Source organism: Hemiscyllium ocellatum, chromosome 24 (assembly GCF_020745735.1).
Source record: "Hemiscyllium ocellatum isolate sHemOce1 chromosome 24, sHemOce1.pat.X.cur, whole genome shotgun sequence".
NCBI classification, from domain to species: Eukaryota; Metazoa; Chordata; class Chondrichthyes; order Orectolobiformes; family Hemiscylliidae; genus Hemiscyllium; species Hemiscyllium ocellatum.
In genome coordinates, this window is record NC_083424.1 from 24,068,492 (window position 1) to 24,091,197 (window position 22,706).

Sequence of the window (22,706 nt, forward strand, 5' to 3'; positions counted from 1 at the left end):
CACTGCAGTGGCACACGGAGGGAGGAGGCTGCGCCTTTTATACGCCGCAGAATGTGCGAAGTTGGCAGGAACCGTATTCCAGCGACGTCTCAGCTCGCCAATCTGCTGAAGATGCCTCTCCAGTAACCCCCACACCCCGTCTCCTGTGTGTCGACATGTAACTACCTTAACCAGACCAGGTTACACTCACTTCTATCTACAGACAAAGGTAGCTACACAAATTCCGATTAAAATTCTCCCCCACCCCATCCCAATTGCATGCAACTGCAGATCTGGGAATTTCATTATTTTCTGATAATCATGTGAAAACGTGACGGTCAGTCTGGGTCAGGTTTAATGATATTGCTGGTGACCAAAATAAAAGATCCGTTGGCTGTTACTTCACGTTTTGTTCTGATCTTTTAATAAATTCCGCATCGCCATTAATTATTCAGTTTTTAAATGTACCACCACACCAACTCTGATGAATTGAAGCCATTGTAAAATAGTTGTATCATGTACCTCAATGTGCATGCATGTATTAGCGCTTGTAAAAGTTTATGCCACTCGTTTGAAAGATTTCAGCTTTCTCATCAATATTATGTCACATGCCATGGGGGACATTAGTATCCTGTAGGGTTTTTTTTCTCTCTCTGCTACACAGGCAAACAAAAAGCGTATCGCAAACTCGCGCACGAAAGTTTTAGGTTTCTTGCAAAAACGGGCGAATTTTCAGCACCATGCTTCCGAGACAGCGCCTTCCGCATTGTCGTCGTGTACGAAGGCGTGGCTTTCTTTTGCAAAGTGAGAGATCTTGCAGGCTGTCTGAAGCTTGATCACTAAATATATCAAGACTCGTTAGAATTAAAATAAAACGGAAATTGCATTTTTGTTTTAAATAACAGTCAAATCAAAAGCGGGATGAATCTGGTCACTGTCAGAGCAGCCATCATAATTGTGCAAGTTTGTCATGTCACTAAACCAAACGGTGCTGCCAACCGTTAAGAAGTGATCCAATCTTTGGACCGAGCTCTTAACAATACATGAACTTGTTCAATGGCAGTCTTACCTAGGAGTGCAATTCACTTTAAGCATTGTATAGTGAGCAGTAAACATTATTTATAAATTTATTTAACGATGAAAATCGTTCCCCTCATTAGGACAATGGAAGATTCTCCAATCCACTGAAAAGCAACAGAAGCTTTCTCTTACAACTGCGACGCGTTGGTTTTAATTATGAATAACAGAATATATGATGGTATGTTTAAATGCAAACAATAGAGCATCCCAAGGTGCTTCAAAGAGAGGTAAGGGCATAGTGGACGCTGGCTTAAAGGGGCAGAGACTAGGACAAAGTGTTATGTTTCATCTATCAGTCTATTAGTTTAACAGTTTATTAGTTTATTAGCCAGTTTAACAGACTATTTGCTATAGATATGGCATATTGGTCTATATCTAATCATTAAATACCACTGCAGGTAGCTGTTCCATTCCCACCATCCCATCCTTTCCACTCAAGGGGTCATGTAGCCTGTAGTAATGCTTACTCATTTTTTTGCAAATCAATATAGTATACAACAGCTTGCAAAAGTGATTTGCAAAAAAAACCAGAAAAACCATGTTTTTCAATTGACCTCGAATGAGGCCATGCCAGACACTGTTCCAGCCTGGTAACAGAGATAATGTATTATGTTACAGTATAGCATAAAACACATTACAGACAAAAAGGATGCAATTTGGCTCATTGTGAATCTGTCATCTCTTTGCTAGGTCAATATAAAAAGTAATCTTACTGCCTTGCTTTCTCACCATGGTCCCTTACATTCCTCACTTTCAAATTATTATCTACTTTTACTTTGAGATGTGCTGTTTTCTGCCTCATTGTCTCTGCATGGTAAGGTCATGCTGTAACAATTTGTTGTTGTTTTTCTCTAAGCCTCTTTCTGTATGCTTTTAGTGATAATTTGGTACAGATAGCCCTCATTGTGATTGCCGTGTGAAACAAAATAGTCTTTCCCTAGTCTTTCCCTATTCATCCTATTAAAAATAATAATGTCAGCTTCAAAACTCCTATTAAATCTGATTTTTCCCTGCTCCAACAACAGTAGTCTGATTCTTTGACTCAAGTCACAACTTTATATTCTTAATTCTGATACAATTCTAGTAAAACTATGTTGAGTACTGTTGAGGGTTTTAAAATATTTTCTATGACCAAACACCTAAAACTTAACACACAACATCCTAATGGTGCACGCTGTTATTTTCACCTTAATGCTTTTGTACTTTCTGCCCCATTTCTAAATCCCACAGTGTTTCTCTTGTTTTTGTTTCCTGTGTTTTGTTTTGACCCAAATCATTGACTCTTTAAAAATTCACCCATGGGACATGAGCATAGCTGGCTAGCTGATTGGCATTTATTGCCTGTCCCTAGTTGCCCTTGAGAAGGTAGCAGAGAACTGCTTTCTTAAACTGCTGCAGTTCACGTGCCGCAGGTTGACCCACAATGCTATTGGGGAGGGAGTTCAAGGATTTTGCCCAGCAACAGTAAAGGAATGGTGATATATTTCCAAGTCAGATGGTGAGTGGCTTGGAGAGGAATTTGTAAGTGATGATTTTCCCATGTATCTGTTGCCCTTGTACTTCTAGATGGAAGTAGTTGTTGCTTTTGAAGGTACTTTCCAAGGATTTTTGGTGAATTTCTGCAGAACATCTTGAAGATAGTACACACCGCTGCTACTGACTGTCAGTGATGAAGGGAGTGGATGCTTCTGCACGTGGTGCCAATCAAACAGGCTGCTCTGTCCGAGATGATATCAAGTTTCTGGAGTGTTGTTGGAGCTACATCCACCTGGACTAGTGGGATGTATTCCATCCAACACCTGACTTGTACCTTGTAGATAGTAGGCAGGTTTTTTTTTCTCCAAGACCAATACCACTTATTAACTCTCAACCATTTTTTCATGCAGGTAGCATAACTGGTTTAGATGCAAGTAATGAGATACTGGTGTTTCTTCTTATCCATACCAATTTTAAGGATTGTTGAATCATTCTCCAGTTAGGACTTAATACACATTACATCTATTGTTCCAGACCTACGTTAACTAGGTTTTCCTGGATCTAATTTGTGCCATTCTGCACATTGGACCTTTACCTCTTTGCAGTTTCTGCAATGTTATCATGGGTTATCCTTCCAACTACATAGTTATTTGGAACATAAGAAGTTCTAAGCCTGGAGGAGGCAAATTTGAGCCACTACAATACTGCAACTTACCTGGTTATGTAGTCCCATGCGTGCTGTATCTTTCTGTTACGGTTATGAGGTTAATAAATTTGGTATGTTTCAGGATTTTCTGTGGTTTATGAAATTAAAATATTTTAGGGCTGTAGCTTTAGTAGGATAGGTGAACGGAACTTGGAATCAAAGACAACAGATTAGCATTTCTGCTTAGATACAAAGCTCATTTTTCCCATTGTCATGGGGAGAAGGATGGAAGAAACCATTTTCAAATCTGGTTTCCCTATAAACACAGGATAGCATGGATATATAGCAGTTGCAGTTTATCTTGGGTGGCCTGTAACCATTTCAGAAGTGGTGAGAACAAAAGGTAGAAGCAGGGAAAAAGTGAGCGGCAGATCCTGGAGATCAGAGTGGAAGAGTGTGGTGCTGGAAAACCACAGCCGGTCAAACAGCATCCGAGGAGCAGGAAAATCGCCGTTTCGAGCATAAGCTCAAACTCTCCCGCTCCTCGGATGCTGCCTGACTGGCTGTGCTTTTCCAGCACCTCACTCTTCGACAAAAGGTAGAAACAGCCAGGCCTCCAGTTTAAACAGAGAAATTGCTGACTATTGTTCATCTTGCAGAATGTAGGTGGGAGTTTCTAATCAGTTTGAAGATCAGATCCATGACAGAAGGCTAGAAGATTTGCTTAGCTTGGAATTAGAAAAGGAATGTTCAGAATAACTGTTACCGTGAAACATAGATATTCGACTGTGGGCTACCCAACTGGGAAAGTAAAATAGAAAACTAAGAGCAATTTGGAACCGATTGCACTAAGAAAGTAATTCTGTGTTTGTGGGAGTTATGCTAAGTAAAAAGGAACTATTTATTCTATAGCTTATAGTGTATATTATCTACCCAAGGAAATAATCTCGAGTCAATTGATTTTTTTAATGATTTGCTGTAGTAAAAGTTTTAAAACATGAAATCCTAATGTGCTAGTCTTTCATTGGAAATTCAAATGTCTCTTTAAAAGTTAATGGTCTCTTTCAAAATTGTAACAAATGTTGTGGTTTATAATGTAAAACATTGGCATACGATGCATCCAGAAGGATTTACAGACAATAAATTAGAAGCAGTGGAGATCCAAAGAGATTTGAGGTTCTGGTATATTAAGCATTAAAATGTCATAGAGAGGTACAGAAATCATCAGAAAAGTTAGTGCAATGTCAGGCCTTATATTTAGAGGACTATGGATAATTAGGCTGAGGTTAGGCTGCAGCTTTGCATTAATCTAGTTAGACTTCTTTTAGCATGCTGTTAACAATTTCGGTGCTACGCCTTAATTGATCTTGTAGGAAATGCAATATAGATTTACCAGATACTTTAATCCCAAATGTTAGCTGTGAAGAGATTATAGAAATTTGGGTTATTTCCAGAAGTTAAAAGATCAGGGAAGATTTAGTTAAAATTTTCAAGATAATAATGGAAAGTGATGGGTAGTTGGAAACCATTTCTGCGGGTTTAGTTATCTAAATGTAGGGCAGCCAAGCTTAAAAAATAGATCCAGGCATTTCAAAAGTGAAATTCAGAAACATTTTTTCACGCAAAGGGAGATTGAACATGCCCCTATGTTTTGCAAACAACAGCTGACTTTAAGTCTAAGATTGACTGAGTTATATTATCTAAGGTTTCTTGATATGGTGCAAAGATGCATGTATAAAATAAGGTCAGCTATGCTATTACTGAAAGGCAGAATCGGCTAAAGTTGTCTCTGTGTTCCTAAGTGTTGCAGAACGTTTTAAATATATTATCATAGATGTTCCCATTAATATTCCTTAAATCAACTGTGTGCAATGTGCCTGTGTAAGTAATTTAAATGACAATAATGCAGTAAACAGCCCTGACAAAAAGCATCCATATCTTGATTAGATCTAATAAATGTTTCACTCCACTCCAGTGTCTTTTGTTAAACCCGTTTAAGTTCAAAACATAATCGAGATATAAGCTAAGCCCATGAGTTAGTCAGTGGTTTGATTAAGTATCACGATTAACTTTGTTATAAATTTTCCATATGTTTGGATTTCTGATTGTTTTTCATACGTTGATTCATCTAGAAATATAATTGTTTCTTTTACAAACCATTCCTGTTTAATAAAATCCGTCCAGACTGATTAAATATATAAATTCGTTGATGCCTGACAAAATATTCAAATGCTTAAAATGAATTTAATGGATCAATGTCAGTTTTTTTTTAACTTGAAGTTTCAGCCCTCTTCAAATCGTTCTCGCCACTTCCAAAAAAATAGCTATAGGAAACCAACGATTTTCTTTCAATGGCAAAACCTATGTCAGGACCAGTGATTGCAGAATCCCTATAATATCAACTCATTTCAGCAGAGATTGTGGCTCCTTGTCGGTTATTGCAAGCCGAGAGTGTGGTGCTGGAAAAGCACAGCAGGTCAGGCAGCATCCGAAGAGTAGGAGCAAGAACCCTTAATCGGGAATCAGTTATTGCAAGTTATTGCAATCAACATATGAATATAACGACAAAAACGAAAGGATTATGGCCAAAACAACTTCCTCGATTTTACTTCCATCTTCTAATTGCTTTACATTTTATGTTTACATTGAAATATTAATATAGTTCTTCAAAGCTACTTTCATAACGAACCCTGTTGAAAGATCTCTATTGTTTATTCTCGCTGGCAATCTATTATCCAAATGTTCAGATAGAATATTTTGTTTCTTTAAAATCTAATTAAAATATATATAACCCCCTTTCGTGTCACGTTCTTGTCTACAATTCATACACAAAAATAATTTTAGGCCTCAGATTTAATGATCAGATTCTCTTCCGTTTATGTTAAGGTTAATGGAATTTTAAATTAAACTCGAATGATGACAAGTGCTAGATTAGACATTATGCCTAGTCTCCGTACTTCCTTTAAAATTATGAAATTGCAAACCTAATTTAGTGCAGGTTCAAATAAAAGAATTTACTGTGCAACGTGAGTCTTTTATTCATTAGACGTAACTCAATGAAACTATTAAAAGAATATGCAAAATATCATGGACTGAAATGACTTGATTTCCTCTCCCATATATCACAAAACAACAGATGATTTAAACTTTGATGCGGCAAAACGTCAGTGCAATTGATCATTACATGATCTTTGCAAATTGTCTGAAAGTAGATGTCCGAAAATTTTTGATTAATTTCGAAACGTTAAAGCCATTTAGAAACATGTGGTATTTGTTTTTTGAGCGGATGGAGGTCTTGAAAAGATAAACCTCGGATGCTGCGCAAAAAAGTGGATTCTCTTCTAAATTGTCGCCTCCCAGATGCAGCGTGAAGCTGGCGCAGCGGACGCGCAACTTGGTGTGGTTTCTGAAAGAGCCGAACGCGGCATTCGGCAATTCCCGTTGCCATTAGTCTGGGGACCTGAAGCCGAGCTCCTCCGAACGTGGCATTCGGCAATTCCCGTTGCTATTAGTCTGGGGACCCGAAGCCGAGCTCCTCCGAACGTGGCATTCGGCGATTTCCGCCGACGATCTCGGGTTCCTTCATGAGCACCCCGAAGGTGACGTTCACAGCATTCGCCATGCTGTTGAAACTGATGACGAGAAGCACATAAAACAAAAAAACCGTTCAAACCGGTTGTTGTGATGCTGACATATTAACCAATAAAACGCCAAATGGTCGAGCGGGGGACCGGCTAGAATTTGAAGAGGGATATGACAGCTTTCATTGTGAGTACGGTACCTTCTGCAGGCTGACAGTGAAGCAGGCCGGTGCTTCTACTGGGGTTTTCCTAAAATGGCGGTTATCTCCTCCAGCTCCAGTGGGTTTGTTACTTTAACAGAATTATTATAAATGTAGGTGACACTTTTAGCTGTCTTGTAAACAAAGTGATCACCTGTTGCGCATCTAGTGTTTATCCCGGAGTACTCAAGTTTGTCAGTTCAAAGAGCATTGATGTGTTTGTACGTTCTTTTTGTGTTAAGTAATTGGCTAAACGGGTGTAGAAATATTACTTTTGATCTTGGCCGCTCTAGTGCAAAGGTTAATTTTGGTTTAATGTTGAATATGGCAATAAGAATTCCATTAAGTAAGGTGCAAGACAAGTACCTCGCAATAAGACCAATTAAACCTACAAGAGCATAATTCATTTCATTTCTATACACTCATCACAAAAAGACCATGAGAAAAGTGTTTTCTGTTTTGTCTTCCTTAAGAAAACAGATTAAAAATGAACCATGCTTATGAAATAGAGTTTTACTAGTTGTGTATATTGCAAGCTTTTCTGGAATATAAAAATTGGACTAGATGTGACACTTTCTGGCAGGGAGCTACAGACTCTGAGTGAAAATAATTCTCCTCCACTCTCCTCTCTGCTTTCTACCTCTTAACTTCAATTGCTGCTTCCTGGTTCGTAGCCCTTTTACAAATGGAAAAAAATGCCTTCTATCCACCTTATCAATGCCTTTCATAATCTTGTACATATATAACAGTGCCCTTCGCAACCTTCGTTGTTCTGTGGAAAACAACTCCAGTCTAGCCTGCTTTGTGTGCAAAACGTCTGATGTTGGTTCTGGAGCTGGGCAGTTGCAGAACAGCGTGGGTAATTTTAATTTTGGATGTTTAGATATTGTACAGAAGTATAAAAAAAACAAAAGAATTGCAGATGCTGGAAATGGAAAACAAAAATTGCTGGAAAATCTCTAAGTCTGTGATGAGAAATCAGGGTCAATGTTTTGATTCCAGTGATCCTGCTGAGCTTTTCTGGCAATTTCTTTTATTTCCAGCATCTGCAGTTCTTTTGTTTGGTTTTTAAGTAAGATACTTGCATCTTAAGCTAAACAGTTTATATTTCTGTATAAAAACAGAAACTGCTGGAAAATCTAAGCAAGTCTGTGAAGAGAAATCAGGGTTAATGTTTTGGGTACAGTAACCCTGATGAGCTTTAATTTTTGAACAGAAATATAAACTGTTTAGCTTAAGATGTAAGTATCTTACTTTTGACTTCACATAATCCTTCCTGTCATCCTAAAAGCACATCTTTTCTCCTTTCCTCACCAGCCCTTCACCTCCCTCCTTCCAAATATTTCACATTCTGGTTGTTGTGCTTGGGATATTTTCTTTTAAGTGCAATTTATAAATGTAGTTTTATGAAAAGTGGGCAAACCAACTGAGTGCTCTATATTATAACTGGCAGATTTCACCTGAAGCAGAGAGCCGTGCTGTGCAATAAGACATTAATTGGAATATTTTGTATGATAAGTATGAATTTTTAAAATGAATGTTAGAATGAACTTGCAACAAGCTAATTTTTTGAGCTGTATTGTTCTGTTTGTGCTTTATAAAGATTGAAGAACTACGAATGAGAAAACTTAGTTATCTATGGTTTGTATAATTGTATTTGAATATGGCAGCTGATAACATTCATGTTTGAGTAGCTGACTCTCGCTGATATTTTCCAATGCACTTAGCTTTCAGAGATACATTCCTTCCAAAATACAATGTATTAACAGGGTAGCTTATCCTACCTTGGTTCCTAAATTAATAAACATTTTTTTTATTGATTTGTGGGATGTGGGTTTTGTTGGCTAGCCAGCATTTATTGCCCATCCCATTATTATTATCAAACAGATTCTGCATATATCTTGACAATGGCCGGCACAATCTCAGTATCACCTTAATTTCTCTGGATTTTAATGTCTCTAGTCTCTCCTACTGAATTTCTGATATTCCTTGTAGGATGAACTATATTTTCTCTAAATAGATATGGGAAAGGCAAAGTCATTGTCTTTGGTCGTTCCTACAAACCCTGGTACCTATCCTAACCTCATTTTACTCTTTGGACACTGCGTGAGATTATTCACAACCTCTATGTCTTAATTAACCTGAATTGAGTTACAAATGCCAAATTCTTTTTGCCACTAATGCCACCTTTGTAACATTGCCCATTCCTGTCTCAGATTGGTCACATTTCCAACTTCTCAGAAACTGAAATAATGCATGTCTAAATTCAGCAAGACGAAAATAAATCCAGACTTGGATTGATAAATGGCCAACAATCCAAATACTTTGGCAACAAGACCATGTAAGAGGCTGGCAGTTCTGTGGCTTGTAAATCATCTCCTCTTTTCCCCCAAATCTGTCCATAGCTTACAAAGCCCAACATATTTATATGAATAAATGCTCTGCACTTGTTTGGATGAGTGCAGTTCCAACAACACTAAAGAAGCTTGACATCATCTATGGCAGTGTATATTCTAAAGGGCAATTAGCGATGAACGACAACTGGTGCCCACACTCTTTAGAATGAAGGAAAAAAGGCTAGTCTTTTTGCTATATTAAACTCAATGCCTCTTGAGCCCAATGTTTGTTTGCCTGGTAGTCCACTTGACACTATCTGTACCCTCATTCAATACCCTGCTGCTCATATCTTAATTAGCATTAAATCTTGTTTATCCTTAACCATGTACACTCTCTCTGACCTAGATTTGCTCAGAATTGACTTGATTTTAACATTCTCGTCTTTGTCTCTACTCCTTTCATCCCTTTCTCCTACAGCCTATAACCCAACGTAACATTTATACTCTTCCAATTCTGGCTCTTGCAAATTTCGTTGCTTTATGATTGGCAAGGTTAGCTGAAGGTATGATGCCAATAAACCCTGGAATTCACTTTCTTAACCTCTCCTACTCCCACCTATTTTAAGATGTTCTCTAAAACCCACCTTTTTGACAAAACCCTTGGTCACTGCTCTTAATATCTCTTTACATGGCTTGTTGACACATTTTCATTGTTGAAACTCCTGTAAAGCGCTCAGGATATTGATGGTGCAAAATTGTTATCTATGTAATTTATACAGTACAAAAGTAACAATTTTTACATTCAAAGTCAAAGCTAGTAATATGTATAAGTTTTGGATGTTGATTCTGTCCTGTTCTAGGATGATCAAAGGAAATATAAACTCTCACATGATTATTGCATTTTGTGCATTACCTGCATCTTTTGCATTTCTGGCAGAACACACTGTAACTATCATGGGACTATGTTACTGATCGTTTGCACCCTTGCTGATGCAGTAAATGTTTGCTGTGGTCATAGATTTTGCAACTTAATCACAGTGCATTATTTTCAATGCAAACTCTTGAAGAATATGTTATAGTTATGTGATAGTTTTGTTTGTTTTATTTGGTCATTTAACTTTGATATTTAAACGTTTATAGCATATGCTCTCCTAAATGACAATGCATTCATTCCATTTTTTTTCTGATGGAGATTGGAGTAAAGGGCAGTTGGAAAAGTGTTGTATTGATGCCCCTCAAATGAAGTGTCAGATAAATTTTTTTTTCAATTTTAAGTCATGAGGGCTATTAGTTCTCAAAGAGCCAGAAATTGAATTTTATTGTTTTATTTTTAATATCAAGCATTTCCAGTAACTTAATGTTAAATCCTGTAAATTACCTGATTAGATACAATTGTGTATTGTCCTCAACATATAAGGTATCAAGCATAAAATGAACAAAGTACAAGAATTTTATTCAGTGCTGGCTAGTGATACCTTTACATCTGATTTAGAAGGTTATGAGTTAAAGACTCAGACTGTAGAACTTGAGCACATTATCTATGTTCACATTTCAGTACAGTGCTGTTTTTCAGATTAATTATTAAACCAAGGTCCCACTTTCCTTGACAGGTAAAGGATCCTGTGACATTATTTGCAATAGACAAAGGAGTGGCCCTCAATACTGGGCTATGTTTATTCTTAGAACAATTGCACTGAAAGCTGATTGATCTGGCCTTTCATCGGATTGCAGTTTGTGGGATTTTGTAATGTGCTAATTGGGCAGTAGCATTTGCCTACTAACAGTGATTGAATTACAATTTGGCTGTAAACTGTTGCAGGACACCATTGGTACCAATAAATTAAATTTCTTCCTAACTCAGTTAATATTCAGAAAGATCATCCAGCTGAATAAGTTCCTAAAGCAAAAATCAGTTGTTAAAGCTTGCAACATAACGGATAACTAAACTGACTGTCCTTAATTAAACCTTGGTGCAGCCAGTACTCTGATTCTGTTAGCTTTTTATTTGCAGCAGTTGAAGAGTCAGAAATAAATCAGTGGCAGAAAAAAAACCGAACAAAGCAAAGCTTTTCTGACCATTGTTTGGAAAAGAAAACAAGTTCCAACTTAAAAAGACTCCTCAAGCACTCATTATTGAGGAAGTGGTCTTTTTTAAAAAATGTTTTATTGGTCTCAGAATCATATCTTAATGCTTTGGATGTATTACTGTGGGCACTGGAATTGACAGTAGTGTCAAAGAGGAACAATTTCTCAGTAGAAAGATGCTGTAAAAAGAACCACTGTATGGCTTGTCAATTTTATACCATGTATTAAAAAACTTGGGCAGAATGCAATGACCAGCTTAACTAATGAATGCTCACATTTGTGTTTGCCCTTTTTAAATACAGAAAGAACATCTTTGGACATTTCATCAAATGTGTAAAGTCTTCTCAAAGTTATGAATTTATGTAATCCAAATAACGTTGTAACTGATTAATTATGTAAAACTTTATCTATTCACAGGATGTGGTTGGCACTGGCTAGTCCAGTATTTATTGTCCATCCTTAACCACTGTCTAGAAGATTGTATATCGCTGACTTATTGAAATGCTGCAATCCACAGGGTTTAGGTGTGCCTACTGTATTGTTGTGAAAGGAATCCAGCGAGTTGTATGAATAAATAAAACTCAAACTAAAGATTGGAGCTTCCAGTCAGAAGGATGTTGTGAAACTTGAAAGGGTTCAGAAAAGATTTACAAGGATGTTGCAGGGTTAGAGGATTTGAGCTATACAGAGAGGGCGAATAAGCTGGGGCTGTTTTCCCTGAGTGCGGAGACTGAGGGGTGACCTTTATAAGATGTTTATAAAACCATGAGGGACATGGATAGGATAAACAAACAAGGTCTTTTCCCTGGGGTAGGGGAATCCAGAACTAGATGACATAGGTTCAGGGTGAGAGGGGAAGGATATGAAAAGGACCTAAGGGGCAACGTTTTCACGCAGAGGGTGGTGCATGTCTGGAAAGAGCTGCCAAAGAAAGTGGTGGAGGCTGGTACAATTACAGTAATTAAAAGGCATCTGGGTGGGTATATGAATAGGAAGGGTTCAGTGGGATATGGCCCAAGTGTTGGCAAATGGGACTAGATTAGGTTAGGATATCTGGTCGGCATGGATGAGTTGGACCAAACAGTCTATTTACGTGTTGTACATCTCTGACTCCAAAACTCTATGACTGAAAACAACAAATGCTGGAGATCACAGCAGGTCAGGCAGATTCCATGGAGAGAAAGCAAGCTAACATTTCGAGTCTAGGTAACTCTTCATCAGAGTCATCTAGACTCAAAACATTAACTTGCTCTGTGTCCGTGGATGCTGCCTGACCGCTGTGATTTCCAACATTTGTTATTTCAGTGCAGATTCCAGCATCTGCAGTAATTTGCTCCTAACGATTGAAGACTGTAGTCGCCTTCTTAAATTTAGAGTGTAGTCTTATTTTCAATTTCTGTTTTGGTTTCTTCCCACATTTCACTGAGCATTCTGTTTACTTTTTGGGATGGGAAGGTAAAAGTAATTTGAGTCGTCAAGGATGTTTCAGCCGAACAGAAGTTTGATGGTTGATATGAGGAGCTCACAACCGGAAAATTAACAATGCGGAAGTGCAGCCTATTGCTTTGTAGCACCTGAAGCTACATTTTCATATCCTGTAGCAAATGTAGCTTAATGCTATGTTTGATTCTCAAATGCAAATTTCCTAAATTTCATGTTCACAGAGAGCTGGTACTGTTTCAGTTGACAAGGAAATCCTAATGAGCTTTATAAACTGTCCTTCTGCTATGTTGACAAGCCTGTCAACATAGCATGACCATGACCAAATATCCATTTAATTGTTGTCTGCTAACTCTGTTGCCACTACAGTTGGAGGGGCATGGTTGAAAGAGGATTACAGATGTTACCGCATTGGCATCCTTATCTTGCAGTGGCTGACATGCTCTCCACCTGTGTGTCTTCTACTTTTTCTTTATAAACAAAAAAATATTTAGATATCCATGGATCATTCTGATCAAAAGTCAAAGAGTCAACAAAAGTTTACAAAGGGAAAATGACTGGAGAGTAATGCACCAAAGTCCTTGCAATGCCCGCTGGTCCCTAAACATTGCTGTGTGCCTTCTATGCTTTCCTCCACACCTAATATGTGGATGTTGTTTTAGTCCAAACATATTCCACAAAAGATGTTGAATAAGGGTCCAGAATACTGATATTGCAATAGCATGGGGAGCAAAGGGCATGCAAAAGATGAAATGCTGAACTTCCTGCTCCCGAATTTAGCTGAATTGAAGAACATTATGCTAAAGCATGTATTATTCTCGTCCAGTTGGTTCTGCTATACTGCGTGTTTCTTCAACTAGAATTGATTTTAATGCGATTGAAGAATTTAGACTGTTATTTGTAGAATGCGAACTTTCCTTACCTGTATTGGCTGTAACGTGATAACGACATTAATTGGAGTGGTGCAGCTATTGCACAGTTTTCTTATAATGTGGGATTGCACAAGGACAGAACTATCACATTACATCAGAATGGACTACTTTTTTAAAAAAAAAATTCCAGTAAAGGTGAATTTGAAGCATTGCGAGATAGGATCACGTTGCAGAAAATCAAGTTATGGAATTGTTCTGGTGCAAGATGTGGTCTTTTGGCCCACCATGCCTATATCAGCATTCTGAATGACCATTTAGACTTCGTTTCATTGTCCAGGCTCTTCACCAAACTTGCACATTATTCCTCATAAAAATAATAACCTAATGCTGAATTGAATGCCTTTTATATTTTGAATTTAGGGCACATACTTTCCACAGTGATCGTGTATGATGATGAAGCCAAATATCTCTGAAGAAGCAGTTAGATGGTACAAGTATTCTCTGGATAGATCAGTGAAGTTGAGTCCGAATTATTTCCTATTAATCTACTCACAAGGTTGATATGAATGAGGAAACTAATGTACTGTAGCAGGTTAGGTTGCTACACTACATATCTACCTATTTAATTTGAATTTATCTAAAGCTTGTGGCATGGAGAGTGATTTTCTTTTGTCGTAGGCTGTCAAGACAAGAATTTACTGTTAAACACGTTTAAAGCAAATAGGTTATGGTTGGTGGATAGTTTTTTTTGCCTAATCATTGTGGAAAAAAGAATTTCCCAGAAGCAAACTTGAAGGAGATTAACATGGATTTTTTTTTATATATAAAAGATTGTAGATGTTACAGTAAAGGTAGATTAGGAACAAGGCTTTGAAAGAGATCAGATTAATCAGCGTTGCGTTACGTTACCTTATGAATGGTACGCACCAGCTTCTCGCTAAAATTCTGTGGGGAAAAAAGAATTTGAGCTGAATTCAAAAAAGACAAAATTGAATTTTAACTTTTGCTGAAATTCTGGTAAGTTGATATGGATAAATGTCAGACAGTGGTTTGAGAGAAACGAATTATTTGCTCTATTGTGTGTTCATTTGAGCATCAGTCATTTGTTTTATTTGCTATAAAATTAGCAGCCTTTGATATCTGAGTGTTCGAATCACTATCGGAGTATTCTCCTTTACCACTTGTCATGCAAATTTATGCCCTTCCTTTGCCACCCCTTTCCACATTATTAAGTTTAGTTTTAACAATTCACCAAACAAGGAGATTTATCAAGGAATATCAGCCTTTTATTTTTATCTTTGTATGATTGCCTGTGAAGAATTTACTGTCCAGAGCGCACATCATATATGATAGGATGCCGTTTTAATTTTAATAAGACCTGATAGCAGTCAAATTTCGAGATATTTTCATGTACGAAAACTGACAAAATTGCTAAGCCTAAATAATGTTAAAATAACTTTTGGCGGCTTTTGCTTTTTTTCTTCATTGGATATAAATTTATATAAAATGTAATTTAAACAAAGGCCTTGAAAGACAATTCCATGTGCTGGCTACACAATGGTATATTGGTATACAATCTATAAAGTGAGGCAATACGGTAAAAATATGGACCATATTGTATTCAATTTCTATTTGTCATGAAGAAATAAATGTTTTGGTTCTACTCTATTGTCATTTTCAACAATATGGGTATCATGCTGGCACAGTGGTTAGTATTGCTGTCTCATAGCAGCAGGGACCTGTGTTCAATTCCAGCCTTGACTGACTTTCTGTGTGGAGTTTGCATACTCTCCCTGTGTCTATGTGGATTTCCTCTGGATGCTCCGGTTTCCTTCCACGGTCACAAAGATGTGAAGGTTAAGTGGATTGGTCATGCTAAATTGCCCATCATGTCCAAGGGTATGTAGGCTGAGTGGGTTCGTCATGGCAAAAATGTGGGGTTATGGGTTAGGATTCGGGGCTGGATTGGGTGGGATGCTCTTCAGAAGGTCAATGCAGACTTGATGGACTGAATGGCATTTTTCCATACTGTAGGGATTCTATATTGGAGCGGCACAGTCGTTAGCACCTGGGATCTGAGTTTAATTCCAGCCTCTGGCTATTGTCTGCGTGGGTTTCCTCCCACAATGCAAAGATGTGCAGGTCAGGTGAATTGGCCATGCTAAATTGCCCGTAGTGTTAGGTCAGGGGTAAATGTAGGGATATGGGTGGGTTGCGCTTCGGCAGGTTGGTGTGGACTTGTTGGGCCGAAGGGCCTGTTTCCACACTGTAAGTAATCTAATCTAAAAAATTCTGTATGATTTTTGTATTAGTTGATGGAATATTTTGAAATAGCTACTGTTTACATTTGTTCAATTGCAATTGCTCTTTTAGTGTAGATTTTAGTCTGAGAGAATTGACCTGGCAAGGTTTTAAAAACATCTGTACTTTCTTTGCTAAATGTTTAATTTCTCCTTGCCAAAAGCCTCTGTGTTTGACCAAGCTTCTTGTTCTCACTTTTAAACGTGCATTTTAATTGCAAATTAATCTGTATTTTATCTTTGTAATGAACACCACAATTACAATGAAGAAAATTTTCTCTTGCAGTTTTCTCCACAACCCTTCACGTTTAAAGGCATTGATCATATTGGGGTGTGATACTGTGTCCCATACTGAGGAATATAGAAATTCCATAAGTACTAAATGGATGCAACTGCCCTTGAGGCAGGTCATTGTTGTCAGTATAATTAGGAGAAGCAGCTGTCTCTTCTGCTAATTACTTTTAAATAAGCTGTGGTGAATCCTTTAATTAATTAATCCCTATTCTGCATAGAAGTTGAAGATGTGGTTTCCATTTAAACTCCTCGGGCTATATTTCTTTTGTGTCATTCTTTTCTGTAAGTTGTGAAGAAGATGCAGTATAATAGAAATAATGAAAAAGTGCATTATAGTCTTTATATATCATTGTCTATTTATTTATGATGAGGTTGATCTATGGAAGAAGCTAATGCCCTTACTTGTCTCTCATGTTAACCCTTCTGAAATATCTCTAGTACTGGGTATGTTTGTGATGTCATAATATCAGTCAACCAATCTTCTCTCCCTATAACTGGAGTAATGACATTGGTAGCCATGTTATTTAGGGGAAAATTACCATGAACCGATTGTGTTGCAGTCCCATTATTATACACTTTGTGTATATGTAATGTCTTGGGGTCAACAATGACACAGTGATAATGTCTCTGGACTAGTAGCCAGAAACCTGGCTACATGTGCTAGGGATGTGGGCTCAAGTCCCACCTTTACAGAAGGTGAAATTTGAACTTAAGAGCTCTTTTGGTATAGTGGTAGTGTCCATACTTCTGAGCCAAGAGGCCTGGGTTCAGGTCACAGATATGAGTCTGAACAGCCAGATTAAAATGACTAGTTCCTAAGATGAGGGCCTTTGCAGAACAGTGGTAGTGTCCTTCAGTGCCAGGAGACCTTGGTTCAAGTCTCACCTCTTCAAGAAGTATCTAATAACATCTTTGAACAGGCTGATTAGAAAATAACTATATATAATGCTGTTAAAGTACCTATTTAAGATGGCTCAGTGAATCCCTGATGGACTTAACCTGTAAGCCTCGCTTGGCTCATCCCAGAGATCATATTCTGTGGTAGTCTGGAATATAAAACTCTTACAGACAGTTTAGTTTAAGTTATTACCTTGATTTACCAATGGCATTAATGTTACACTATAACATAGCTCAAGCCTGGCTTGTAGGTATCTAAGGTTTTAAAACCATTAGCAGAGTAGCAGAGCCAGCTCTTACCCCAAAAGAGCACTCTCAGGTTACTCCCTTTGTTGTTGCAAATAAGCTGTCTTTATACAGAAATTGGTATTAAAATTACAAAAACATCACATGTCCTCAATCAGATAAGCAACAATAAAATGGCAAAAGTTTGCAAAGGAAGAGAAACTCATTGACAAGTCTGAGTATACTTGATTAATTAAGCTACATGCACGTCAAAGTGGGAACCCTGATCAAACCAGGCCAAATGGTCAATTTCTTTGGCTAGCTAACCTTCCCTTTTTAACAGTGCATCATAACAAGGGACTAGTCTAAACTATGTGGAAAAGGTCATGAGGTAACCTCACTCAGCTAACATGTCTGGTATTGTTGTCCAACAAAATGGCTTTTTCTTTTAATATTATCTAAGATTCCCAGAATGCAAATTGAATTCATAACATTCCCGGTTCTCGAGCTCCAGGGAACAACATACAAACATTCAATCTATGACAAGCAAGTGTACACGCAAATCAGACCACAAAGAGTTACCCTTTCCACCAGCTTCCGTTTTCTCTCTCTCATTCACACACTCACGCACACTCTCTCACACAATCAGGATTGTTCTATTTCATGCATATTCCACTCAGCTTATTAAATTACAAGTTATTTTCCTATTGAGTATGAGTTTTGGTCAGAGTCTTTAAACCAGAATTCAGTTATCCATCATCCAATGTAAATATGCATAGCTGCCAGCCCGTTTGGTCAAAAGGACAAACTGCCACCCATTCCACACATTGCCACCTTATTTACACCAATCCATTGATACTAAGAACAGATGTCCTTAATTAGTCTCCCTGTGGTCAAGCGCTTTCCTGCATATCCTGCTCCAGATGTGTAAGGCTAACAGTTTTCTCAATGCTTTCACTCCGACTCCATATAGCTTACAAATTTAGTTTCATGATGAGTTGAACGAACATGGTACTAGAACATGAAAGATGATGTTAATACGCAATTAGTTCTTTAGAGATGGCATCTGGGTTACATTTATCTAATTATATTTTCTACCTTGATTTTGTGTGCAGACTCATCCATCAGTGAGAGTTAAAGGAACAGAGCATAACTACAATCCAGTTTTCTGCCAAGATGAAAAATGTTCTTCTAACTCTAAAGGTAGCCACATGCACTGTCCCTTTTGTAGTGTGACTGATGCCTACCAGGACCCTGTCATCTTGAGAGCACATTACAGAGTTAAACATGTTGACAAAGGGCTTGATTTTGCAGGTAAGGTAATAAATTTCAAATCAACCCTTGAGGCCCATCAGACCTTTTCTCTTTACTGTGTCTGAAAATTATTGAAAAGGGTAATTTTAAAAAAAAATGAGATACTAAATATTTATATGTCATAATTAATAATAGAAAGCATTGAAATATACAGTCCACCCACATCAAGGAAGGGAAAAGAAAGATGATGAAACATCTTGACGTTTTATATCTCTCTGAAACTGGCCTACTGGCCCAGAGGTAGGGATATTACCACTTTAGCCAAGAACCCCTCACTTTAGGAGCTAGATAGTTTCTAACTAACATGTTTGGAGATATTGTTAAACACATCTGGGGTAGGTGAGACTTGAACCTAGGCCTCCTCGCCCAAAGGGAAACCCACTACCATTGCACCACAAGAACCCTTCCATCTTGGGAACTATAATCTGTCCAAGAAACCTTCCAGATCCAGTCATTATAAGGAATTTGATTTCTGAACAATTTTACAAAAGTATATATATAAAACCATCTAATTTCTCGAAGAAACATGCTATGGTCATTGAGAAACACTTACATTTATCATTTAAAATTAATTTAGAAATTTATCTGTCATTAAACTTCAGAAAGCACTTAGACAGTAACAGTGCATTAATTGGTGGAAATCTTGAAAAGAAAAAGGCTGGGAATTTTATCTTTATAAGGCAGTGTCTGAGAGAAAGAGAAATAATGTTTTGCGGTTCCACTCCAAAAAGTACTTCAGAGAATATTGACCAAGTTCTATGATGTCAGCGGGTTTTCTTTTCAAGATGGTAGAACTTCTTAGAAATTCTTTTTTTGAGGTCGTGAATTTTCTCTCAATGATGCAAATTACGCCTAGCTTGAATGAATTTAATTTGAGGTTGCAAAAGACCCTATAGGATATTATTTCTGGCTATTGAGGCAACGTAGTGCCTAATAACATACTGTAACATGACGACAATTTCAGAAATCATGGGAGGAGAAGGGAATTTGTCCCAGACATAAATTAACAAATATGAGAATCTGCAACCCAACTTGTAGAGAGCAGACACATTTTCACTTTGCACAATTTTGGGGACTCTTTGTAACCTACTCTGGAGAGACAGGGCTGTTATTTAAATATATTAATGAGCTTGGTTCATCAGAGTTTGGCTGCCATTTGTGATTTAAATTGGAAGTTGATTTGACTGGATGTCTTGCTGTCAGGAAACCTACTAGCTAAATTTAGCTGTCTGTCCCTGATCGTTGAGCAGATTTTCTGCTGTGATCAATGAACACCCAGCCAAGCCCGTCTTACGAACCCAATGTTCTTTGGTTCTTTGCCTCTTTGTTTTCCAGTTGGACTCTTCCCCCACCCCATCATCATTAATTCACATTTTCCCAATTACCACGGGCTGTACCATCCACTTTGCAATTTTGCCAGCATTTTGTTCCTGTAGTTTGCCAGTTGTTCCCTTCCAAAGCACCAACCTGAGGCTTCTCAGTTACTGAGAGCTCTGGCCAACTGCTCCAATCAAACCTGATCAGGGGCCCAGTAAGGATAGCCAAGCAGTTGAGCAGTGGAAGGGGTTAGGGCCAATAGAAGAATGATAAAAATCATTTATGTAGTTTTTGTTTTTGTCTTTGTCTAGTATTTCCAGGGTAAATATCTAGATAAGGACATTATCTGAAGTCCCTGACTCCAGCTGAGTCATGATGTGGAGGTGCTCGTGTTAGACTGGGATGGAGAAAGTTAAAAATTACAAGACACCAGGTTATAGTCCAATAGTTTTATTTGGAAGTACAAGCTTTCGGAGCGCTGCTCCTTCGTCAGGTGGCGAGCTGGTCAACTACCTGACAAAGGGGCAGCACTCCAAAAGCTTGTGCTTCCAAATAAAATTACATGTGTAGGCATTCTTGTTGGAGCATTTATGTGATGGGTAGCACACCTTGGGGACATTAGCACACTAAAATTGTGAGGGTAATCTTGTGGGTAAGGAAATGCAATTTGTGATTGGGAATCAACACAGTGGTTTTGATCTTCGTGTGTGCATTGAATAGATATATAAAATGTATTTATATAATTACGCCTATGATAATATGCAGAAAAAAATCAACATGCTGGGACAATAGCCAAAATCCAGCTTTCTGAAAACAAGACATTTTTCTTGCATGAAATTTGAGGGTTGCTCCCATAAGTGATTCAATCATTGCACATTGATTCCCAGTTGACACACACTTTCATGCATAACCCTTCAAAAAGGTAATGGCTTCAATAACTCTAGCCATTCCAATTTTGTATAATTGGAGTGAAAATGCAGGCCCCTAAAGTTTTACATCTGTATCTATCTATATCCATAACTGCTTTTCATACAACGCTAGTATCCTTTTCTGACAAACAGCATGGTTTTCTACTTCACAATGTTAAACCTGAGTCGTCACAGCACTTTAAGAGTTGTCTCCTGTTACAACCAAAGCTGACGGAATATGCCATTGATCTAGTCCCACTAGCCAAGTTAAATAGAAATATTTTATCCAGTTTGTAAGAAAACCAATTGCATATCTATAACGGGTTTCAAACAAAATTTATTAGCCACGTTCCTTAATAGCTACAGTTAACCTGAAATCTTGGAGACATAGCTGTTCAAGATATATAGTCTTGAGAGGTTTCTTCAATTATCCTTTCATGTAAACCAATAGATTTCATTCTAACGAGAGTTTTTCCCAAAAATGGGAGAAATCAGCTGGGTGACTTGTTCATTGCAAGCACTTCTCCATTTCAGCTTATTCTTGGCAGCATTTTCTTCAGTTCAAATTGTTCTTAGCAGGCTTTCTTCCAAATCAACTAAATCTGATAAAACAAGGACATTTCCAGGCCAGTCGCTGTTCACAAAGAAAGCAACAGCTGTCTAAAGCAAGCCAGTCATGTACAAGCCTTGTGTATATAATAACACTTGGATTACCTCTTTTAGGAAACCACTCCACGTACACGCTCACCACTCTCCCCCATCATGGACAGCACAGGTTGTCTATTTCATTGGCACTTAATGTAAAATCTGGGCGAATCAAAAATCCAGCTCGGTCTTTCACTCAAGGATGCTGCATTTTGGACATCAGATCTATCTAGCTGAATATTTCAGGAATTAGTTACAGCAGGATGAAACACTATATCTCAGATTTGCAAAACTTCTATCCCATGTTATAAACAATATTACTAAAATGCATTGATCCTGCAGCACTGTAAGTCTTAAATTGTTATTCCCTGCCTACTTGCCAGTAGAACACTGCAATAACAATCCACTCTACATTTTGTTCACATGGAAATCAAAATGGACTTCCTTTTCCAGCAATTTAAGTAAGTAATCATAGCCTGTTTTAAAACTTTCCAGTAGCTGGATTAATTCTGCTTCAGGGTAAAGACTGATTTGAGTTTGGAAAAATTGTTTGAGGTTTTCTTTGCTTGTTCTCCAGCTTAATTAATATCAAGTAGGCATTTTGTGAATGCTACTAAAATGACGATAGATAGAAGTTGTGATTTGTGAATTATTCAAATTAACAGTGTGTATTAGATTAAAGTCATTTTTCAAAATCCCATATTAGTAAAAGTGAAATAAGATCATGCATGGTACAGAATGTTACTCAGGGCATTGTTACAGTGGTAATGGCTTTTTGCTATGCAACAAATAATCTAAAAATAGTGTAATCATAGATGTGTTATCCCAGTCTACAATGTCATTTTTGTTTTACCCTATTTCATAATTTTTCTTCACTATTTTAGTATTTGCCATTCTTCATCCAAATCTGTTGTCTAATTGGTTTAAATTAACATCCCATCTCTATGACTATGACTATGACTCTATAATTACTTTTGAATGCTTAGGCATGTTTTATTGAATCATCGGTGTTTATCTAAAACCTTGGACAGCCTAGCTGAGAATAAGAAACCACAGCTAAGAGACTTTATGGGATGAATGCACTTACCACATTCTGGGAGACAATACCACA

At 37.6% G+C, this 22,706-nt stretch overlaps 1 protein-coding gene across 4 annotated transcripts in view; it reads left to right on the forward strand.

The window, feature by feature from the left end:
• The first annotated feature begins 6,784 nt into the window (after nucleotides 1-6,784).
• zgc:193801 (uncharacterized protein LOC564476 homolog) overlaps nucleotides 6,785-22,706 on the forward strand; it is a 41,005-nt gene continuing 25,083 nt past the window's right edge. The window contains exons 1-2 of one of the 4 annotated variants that reach the window (XM_060843957.1): nucleotides 6,785-6,949; nucleotides 18,527-18,725. In XM_060843957.1, the coding sequence (XP_060699940.1) occupies nucleotides 6,935-6,949; nucleotides 18,527-18,725 (214 nt within the window). In that variant the 5' untranslated portion in view covers nucleotides 6,785-6,934. Of the gene's footprint in view, nucleotides 6,950-6,980; nucleotides 7,076-18,526; nucleotides 18,726-22,706 lie in introns of those variants that run through there. The other 3 variants (XM_060843959.1, XM_060843958.1, XM_060843960.1) reach the window with 3 other exon arrangements.